An 8,677-nucleotide genomic window follows, 5' to 3' on the forward strand; every position below is an offset into this window, starting at 1 on the left:
TCAAAATAAATTACAGGTTGTAATATTAACATACCTTGCAAAAGGACTAATGAAAGCAAACACGGTTGTGAAATTTGGAGTTCGTCATTAACGAAGAGCGTAAATCGTTTTTTAAAGGATTGCGCTGATTTTAGGTGATCCACACGGACCGCAACAATGAAAATCTGGTGATTTGGAGCGTTACCGTTCCTTGGTAACAAAACTATAAAACACTTCGATTTTTTGAGGGAACCGACCCCCCCCCGGCCGTACGGAGCCGCGTTCTCGGCCCCGCCGGGCAGCGAGCGAGAGTCCTCCAAGCGCCAGAGCGGCGGCCGCGGGCCCTCTCGCAGCTGCGCTCGATGGTGCCGAGCTGCTTCCGGGCCGGGCGGGCCCGGGCATGGCGGTGGCGGGGCAGCGGCCTGGGTGTTCCGCGGGGCCGGGCCCGGGGCGCGGGGCCGAGCCCTTCAGCCCCTCGGTGCTGGGCACCAGAGAGCAGTGAGTGTCGGTGCCGCTGCCGCGGGCGGGCGGGCTGGGGGGGCGATGGGCGGCGTGGCGGGCCCGGGGCGGCGGTGGCCCAGGCGGGGTTCATGCCGGCAGCTCCCCGGTGGTGCCGCCTGGGGAGCAGGAGGCCCCTGCTGTGCCCCAAAGACTCTCGTCAGGTAATCCGCGCGTCCTCAGCCTTCCCTCTCTGGGCACCCCCAGCTCGGTGCCTGGCGGACAACGCGTTCCCGAGCACTTTGTCGATCTCGGTGATGCCGTGGATATGAAGCGGCACTGCCACGGAGATATACCGCCTTCGCGCTCTTTAATCTGAATCTTTTCCAGTATTGATTGTAATATCCTGTCCTTTCTCCCCGCCCTGACTCTAGCTGGGATGCTGCATATGAAAGAGAACTGCAAACTTTTGAAGACATTGGAGATGCTGGGGAAATTTGGTAAATATAATAACTTTACCAGAGTGTTTCAATTATTTCTTTATAAAAATGGACATTGCAAAAACACAGCCAGCAATTCAGTGGGTTACTGAGTAGTTTTGGATGTTGGCAAAATGATGGAGAGTATTAATCTTGCCCAGTTTTGCAATGCAGATTTCCAAGTTTCACCTGGACAACTGCCATTACACAGCAAGTGAGCTGGTAGTTGTGGTGTATGTTACTAACAAATGTGCTTTTTATCCCTTAGCTCAGGTTTAACCACACGAGTTGCCAGTGCTGCCACCTTTTTTAATATATGGAGGGTTTCACCTCCCAGAGTTGGTGTTTTGGTGAATTTTAAGGCCGTGTGATTAATTTTAATTTAAACAAAGCAAACGTGGAACATGAACTATGGCAGATGTTATCCAAGTAAGAGGTACTTTGCAAAAGCTGGAAAGACAGAACGATGAAATAAATTTGCTGTACCTTTTGTACATTTTTGCTGTCTTAATTACCTGAGTCCTTGATTTTCATAGGTTTGGAGAAGAAAGCATGGTTCGCATAATCAGATGGTTGGAAAAACAAAAGGTCCCACTTGACAGCCCCGTGCTTGACATTGGAACTGGAAACGGTGTTTTGCTGATTGAATTGGTTGGTATATTGCAAAGTTTGTGCTTTTGATACAGAGTCTGTGCTCCAAACGGAGCAGTTTAAATACAGTTCTCACAAGTGACAGTAGTCACCATGGCAAGCTGTAACTTATCTGAAAGACAAAATGCAAGCAACTTAAATTAAAACTTACATTGTAGTTTTTTCCCGTCAACAGAACACTGGTTACTGTTCATCAGGTTTTATATTTTCATTTGGTTTAAGAGTATAAGTGGAATTAACTTGGTACTGTTGCTATGCCTTAAAGAACATCCTGTCACAAAGGCAAGGCATAATTGCAAGTGGCTGCCAGACAGCCTGTGGGACTCAGGTATGAACTCCTTGAACCAGCAGTACCATTAGGTGCAGACCTAGGAACAGAACAGGTATGTTGTTCAAACAAATTGAAATATGTACTTTTTTTTTGCTGGATGTGCTTGAACTTCTTGTTTCTTGGTGCTGGAAGTCAACACTTCTGATTTCAAAATTTACAGTATTTTTTTAATCAGTATTTACAGTATTTTTTTAAATCAATCGGCCTGAGTATCCCTTATTTTAACTTTACCTTTTTGTTTTCCTGCATTTAAAAATGCATTTCTACCCATTGTTGGTAAAACACCCCCAGATAAGGAAATTAAGTTGACTAATACAATACACAAGGTACTCTCATGTGCAAAACCAGACCCTTTCTCCACACTCAGTTCTGATAATAACACTCATTATCAGTGTAAAAAGTGGTTGAACCCAAGGTTTTTGTGTAAATGACTTAAAAAGTTGTTAACACTTCTTTTCACAAAGCATCCGCTTCTGTCAGAGTGGAAACCCCTTACCAGGTATGTTCTGAAGTGTTATAATGTTGCTGTTATACAGTGATACAAGATGTTTAGGAGTTCCAGTATTTTTTTTCCTGTTTTTGATTGAATACTTTGGAGAGTTGGTAAAGGAGCTGTCACACTGTCGCAGTTTCTATAGTTCTACATTCTCCATTGGCTCCATTAGTTACTGTAGAAATTGAAAGGGCTAGAAGTCAAAATTAGGTTTGTAATGATTTTTTTTTTAACATGGACTTTGATTTTAGAAGAGTTTAAAGCCTTTATGGGAACTGGCTGCTACACTGCAGCATAGGACAAGTTATATCATCACAAGTAGAAATTGCTCATCTCATTAAGACAAATTAGTCTAATAATAATGATTGTTAAATGCAATACTAGCTCGCTCTATCATTGTTGAAACATCCAACAGAAAAAACTTACTTATAAGACTTCAATTTTATACTGGCCCCACTTACAAATCTGAAATAGATTTTTATTCTGTAATGGGAAAATGACAGCCTGTTAGCTATTAAACTGCTGTAAGAGCACCCTGCCCCCTTACATTAAGCACCTCAAAGTACTGTGGTTGCTATAATAGGAAATTTTCAGTCCAATTCCCACTTGAAAAGTGACTTCAAAACTTACATTGTTTATTGTTGCTAAATAATTCAGGATCTCATTTGCTTAGTTGATGTAAAAGTGGTTTGTGTGTGTGTGTGTGTGTTAGCTGTTAGGCTTTGAAAATCAAGTCAGGATTCTTTTGGCAAGCACATCAGCTACCATAGGACAGTTCTGCCATTGGAGTTGGACTCAATAATGTGCTGGACATGGCAATACTGGAAAAAGCAGTCTGCCTTCAGTCATACAGGACATCAGTAGCACCTCTGTAAAAGGTAGATACTTGAGGGTACGTATCAGAACATGAAGAGGTCTTGTAGAGTACAGTTCATTGGGGAATACTGGGCCCTGGCATGCCATGAACAGTAAAGAATAGTAAATGGGATTATAGTAAGAAAATTACTCTTAAATGCAGCTAGGTCTAGGTGCGACATTGTCAGTTCCAGCAGGGAATATTGCACAAAAAGGAGGCAGAATCGCCATCTGAAAAGCAGGTAATAAATAAGGTGAAGACAAGACAGACTGCTGTATCCTGTGCCCCAGCACCCGGCTAGAAGGCAGAACATGCAGCATGCTGCTAAACATCTTCTACATGCACACTGCAGGGATCTGCCCGCCTGTGAGCTCCAGGAGAAATGTGGCTGGAGGCTCTTCTGTTCCTTCTTCTTGCTTTGAGGATCTCGGATCCATAAGTGGGACCCCTTGCTGGTTTTGTATGTGTAGTAGACCCTGGTCCTACCCTGCTGACTTCAGGAATCTGGTAGGTTGCATTGATGACCTAATTCTTCTGCCTTCTAAAAATTCCTGCTCTTCTAAGGAAATGTTGCTACCACATGGAGTTCTGACCTTCTCTTTGTTTTCTGAGTATCGTGGGAGCCAAAAGTATTGAAAAACTTCTCTGAAGTGAAGGGTATTCACCACCCAATTGCGGGTATCTACCTGGCAGCACCAGAAGCCCAAACATGGGGCAGTGCTGATAACGTTGCAAACTCCCTTCTGCTATTTAATCTGCTTTTTCAAGAAGCAGCAGCAGAGTGCTTATAAATACCACCTTCAGGACAGCAGTCCAGTTGCAGGATGCAGCGTGGTCGTGTTTGGCACTTGAGTGAATGATCTCTTCCTGTCCAAGCGTAGTCAGGCCATACAGGTTTAGCAGCATTTAATGTTGTTTATCCTTAAACTTTCCTTCTCTGCCCCGGAGACTATAGGAGTGAATGGGAACTCCCTGAAGTGACTCAGGCTCTTCCTTTACAAACAGAGGAGCTGTTCTGGGAACTACTCTTCCACCCCCAAGTCTTCAGCACAGGCATCTGAGGAAGCTTGGTTTGCTCTGGGGAGGAACGTGGGCTGAAGCCTGAGTAATATGCTGTTCTTCATCAAATGCAAACAACATGGTCTTTGTCTTTAGCTGAAATTAGTCCTCAGTTAAGAACAGCTGGCTAGTGCTGAGCTCACATGGGCTGCAGGGCTGCTGGAAGGAGGAAGGACTGTTTTAAAAAATTCTCATAGTTTTCCTCACCATCAGGGTATCGGCCTTTGGAACAAGTAGATATGCAGCTGATTGCTTAATGCTAGTTAAAGTCCATATATTGTTCGAAAAGAAAAACCCAAGCCTCCTCCCTCTCTCTGCTGTTGCTGCCTGCAGCTGGCTGTAAGATCTCAGCTCTTCCTGTTAGGTTTGCATCTAGCCAGACCAGCTGACACAACACGATACACGGATCTGGTCGCTTCAGCTTCTACCTTGGAATGAAAATGTGTCACTGCCCCCCGCCATGTGCTCGACTCCAGGCGATGCAGGGTGCCCACCTGCTTCACAAAAGGGTTGCTAGGATCTCACCGCCTGAGTTCGCTGAACTGAGTTATCGTTATCTACTCTGAAGTTAGTTAGCAGAAAGTCTCTGTATACTCTTTTATGTGCTGCATAACCCACCTGAAAATTGCTGATACAAAGACCTTGTAGCATGCAAATAATTGCATTCAAATAGACATTAGCATGAATAATTAGAAAAATGTAAGGCTTTGCAGTGGTTTTCAGTACTAATAAAATGTATTGCATATTTTGGCTCTTACAGTTTGGGTTATAAACCAAACAGTTGCTCAATCTCAGATGTTATATAAGTGTCAGAGAGGTTTTCTTATTTTGAAGCATCCAGCATTGGCACACGTTCTCATTACTGAAAATTGCTGGTTTCTAGGTTACTTTGGGGGCTGATAAAGGAGTTTATTCCCCTCCAGGGTATTACTTTTCACAGTTCTGCTCAGTTTTTCACTTGTTGACATAAACCGGCTTTCAGTCAACTGTTCTTCTGATGAGGTATTAGGCAGAATGGAGTTATTTCAGCTCATTCCCCCAGCTATTTAGTTCTTGCAATGTTAACAGGAATAAAAATGAGTAAAAGTTGGGGGTTTTTTTCTGTCATTAAGAGGAGGAGAGATGAGATGGGTTATAGATGGGGAATACACTTGTTGAATAAAATAATTGGTAGCACACTGATTAAAATTCTCTGCTTCTGTCTAGGCAAAATCTGGCTACACTAATCTCACTGGGATTGATTACTCTCCTTCTGCAATACAACTGTCAGAAAAAGTAAGAGAGAAAGAAGGGATGTCTGGCATTAATTTAAAGGTAAGTTTTGAGAGAAAGTTTACTGAGGAAGTAGAAGGCAATTGAACCCAAGATTAAATGACCTAATTGATATTCTGATGTGCTCAGTGTACTATATTAATGATGTCTTTTGACATTCATTTGTGAGAGAACTCTAACCAAATAAATCTGTATTTACAAGAAGATTTTTGGTCTACTTTTTTTTCCTGTTTGTAACAGTCATTAGGGCTAAAAAGATTTCCCTGCTGCTAGCAGGGAGCAGAACAGTGGTTCACCATTTGGCAAGTTCTGTATATTCGCCGCTACATTCTGAATTTCAGATTGAGATAGAGGATGAAATCCTTGAGTGATAGAATCCCTACCAGTAGCTGTGCAGCAGGAAGTTTGAGAGGCCCTGCCAGAGCAGGGGGTACGACCAGATAACTCCAGAGGTCCCTTCCAGCCTCAGCCATCCTGTGATTCTGTGGCTGCCTTTCATTCTGAGCTCGCTCTCTGCTATGCTCTTTTATCCTCCAGCTCTGTACCTGTATGATGTCTCTGTTCTTGTGTCAGTTGTAATCTCTTTCTGGCAGGCACTGTCTAGTCTGTATGTGTACACTGTCTAGCACGCAGCACATGGGAAACCAGGGATCAAAGCACAAATAATGATTTAAAGAATGAACTTCAAGTATGTTAGTTTGAGCTCTAGATGGATGGGTATATACACGGGCTTTACAGCAAACAGATCATCACATAATACGTAGGGAAGAAAGAAGCTGTCAGGGCATTATAAGTGTGAGAAGCCTGTGAGTTACCCTTTCCTAAGCACAGCTATTGTCAGGTTTGAGGCTTTTTATTTTAAAGTATTGGTTTGCATTAAAGATTCAGGAGTTCCTGAGTAGAAGATTGTTTTCACAGTTGTAGACTTCTGGTTTAGGTAGAAGACTTCCTGGCTCCATCAGCTGAGCTGTCAGGATTTGAGATTTGTATTGACAAGGGGACTTTTGATGCCATAAGCCTTAATCCTGATAACGCGGTGGGAAAGAGGAAACAGTACGTCAGATCTCTCTGCAGCGTACTGAAACCAGAGGGCTTTTTCCTCATAACGTCTTGCAACTGGACCAAGGAGGAACTCTTGAACGAGTTCAGAGAAGGTAAGCAGTTGAACCGAACCATCTGCCAACTTATGTTTGTTCAAGGATGCGATGAATAAATTTTAATGTCTGTGTTAGCATATTGACTGTCTCAGATCAGGATTAGACAAGGTAAAGTGACTAGTAAATGCTGCAGCCTATCTGCCCTCTGTTTTCCTCAGGAATTACAGCTGCTGCATTTCCCAGTGCCAACGTGCCAAGGGAGGACAGGTTTTGTACTTTGGAGGACGAGGATTTCAGTTTAGCTACATTGGGAAAGGAGGGGGTTCTATACACGGGTGGTACTTTTTCTCTTTTGGTCCTTATTACCAGATCCAGTTCACCCATCTGATTGCTTTGAAATTGGGGTAACATTGTGACCCCTATTTAGGGGAACTGGCAAGTCTGTGACTGTGACCTTTTATGTCACTTCCTCAGCGACCTTTACGTGCCGGTTACCTCTTGAATCTCATGCCTGAGGCTTGAAACTCAGTGTGGATCTAAACCAACCGTCCCTTCTGGGAAACTAAAATTACTGGCAAGTTATCATCTTTTCTGCCATTAATTTGTGTGAGTCAGCCAGCTAAGATTTTTATTATCCGTGGAAGGGTTTCAGCTGTAAAAGCAGCGGTGCAGTAACAATACAGTCCTATAAACTTACAGAGTAACTGACTTGCAAGTTTTCCAGACGAATAAAAAATGGTTCGCAAAGAGTTATCCAAGAGGAGAATAAAATTACTTCCTTCTAATAAAACCATTTTAATTTCTGTCTGGCAGGATTCGAAATTGTGGAGGAGCTGCCAACACCCAAGTTTTGCTTTGGAGGAAGAATTGGAAACAGTGTAACAGCATTGGTTTTCCAAAGGAAAAAAATGAGGCCATCCATCTTGGACAAATTAGATTAGTTGAGAAAAGTCTGAACTTTAAACCTGATAGAAAACCTCAGACATGTGTAAATAAATGCTCTTTGAGTACACAGTAAAATACTATGTATGGAACTCTAAGGAACTATAAAACATCGCCCTAGAAACATTTCAGCTTTGCATAACTTGCCCATAAATTTTGTCCTTCCTACAACCTCACTTGTTTTAGGGAAGCTGCAAGTTGGTAAGTGAGAGAGAAATAAGGCATTCTAAATATGGAGACTAATATAACCAAATGATATTTGTGTTTGGAACATAAAGATTGTCTGGTGTTTAATTTCTGTATTGGTAATCGGTGACCAATAGAGGTAAAGCAAAAATCTCATTTCTCCGTTGTGCGATGTAATAGAGAACAAGCTTTGGCAATGTAAGTGCTGGATCTTTTATTTTGTTCTTAGGTGAACATGAATGTAGCTGGTAAGGAGGGAAATGAATACAAAAGCCATAGTATTTGCAAAAATGACCAGTCGGTGCTTTACATTCGGATTTTCAGAGGTTCGTAGAGTCGGCATAGTTCTGTCTCCTCTGAAATAGCTCAACTCTTTACCCACAGAGGGAGTGTTTTTAAAAATCTCACTTGCCTGAATGTGTGCATGCTTCGTCAGTTATTTTCACTGATTTCATTAATATATAAAGGTGTGATGTTACAGTCTCACTACCATGTGACATATGCCTCCTTCATTATTAATTTGCTATATAGTAATGTCATAAAAGCAAACAATGACCATATGTTTTCCAGTGAACTTCTCAGGACAGATTTTAGCTGCATAAATCCAAAAGAATTCAAAGCATAATTATCCATTCATTTTCCCTTTTTTTTAAATTATTTTTTAACTTCCGTGTGTGATCTTTTTGCTTAATTTCTTTGCCTGTATTTCTTCTGTTGTTTTATATTTTCAGAATACTACCATTGCTTGAAAGGTAGGAAAATGAGATTTCTTTATGCCTTGACAAAGGCATTTGCAGGGAGCAATAAACTTGTTCTTTCAAACATCGAGGAGGCCCTATTAGGCAATCAGGATTTGTTTCACAGGCAAGGTCATGTTTGCTTATCAGAGAATTG

General features: G+C 42.2%; 1 protein-coding gene across 1 annotated transcript; it reads left to right on the plus strand.

The window, feature by feature from the left end:
• The first annotated feature begins 328 nt into the window (after nt 1-328).
• On the plus strand, nt 329-8,269 carry EEF1AKMT2 (EEF1A lysine methyltransferase 2). Its single transcript, XM_054831530.1, has 6 exons — nt 329-477; nt 852-917; nt 1,433-1,547; nt 5,493-5,600; nt 6,496-6,712; nt 7,469-8,269. The coding sequence occupies exons 1-6, from the start codon at nt 380-382 to the stop codon at nt 7,594-7,596; spliced, it is 732 nt and encodes a 243-aa protein (XP_054687505.1). The 5' UTR covers nt 329-379; the 3' UTR covers nt 7,597-8,269.
• The last annotated feature ends 408 nt before the right edge of the window (nt 8,270-8,677 follow it).

The sequence above is a fragment of the Grus americana genome, chromosome 7 (assembly GCF_028858705.1).
Source record: "Grus americana isolate bGruAme1 chromosome 7, bGruAme1.mat, whole genome shotgun sequence".
Classification (NCBI taxonomy): domain Eukaryota; kingdom Metazoa; phylum Chordata; class Aves; order Gruiformes; family Gruidae; genus Grus; species Grus americana.

Coding starts and splice junctions, on each gene's coding strand:
- EEF1AKMT2 (XM_054831530.1), top strand. CDS start 380: ATGGCGGTGGCGGGGCAGCGGCCTGGGTGTTCCGCGGGGCCGGGCCCG. Junction 478..851: donor GTGCTGGGCACCAGAGAGCA/GTGAGTGTCGGT, acceptor CCCTGACTCTAG/CTGGGATGCTGCATATGAAA. Junction 918..1,432: donor GGAGATGCTGGGGAAATTTG/GTAAATATAATA, acceptor TGATTTTCATAG/GTTTGGAGAAGAAAGCATGG.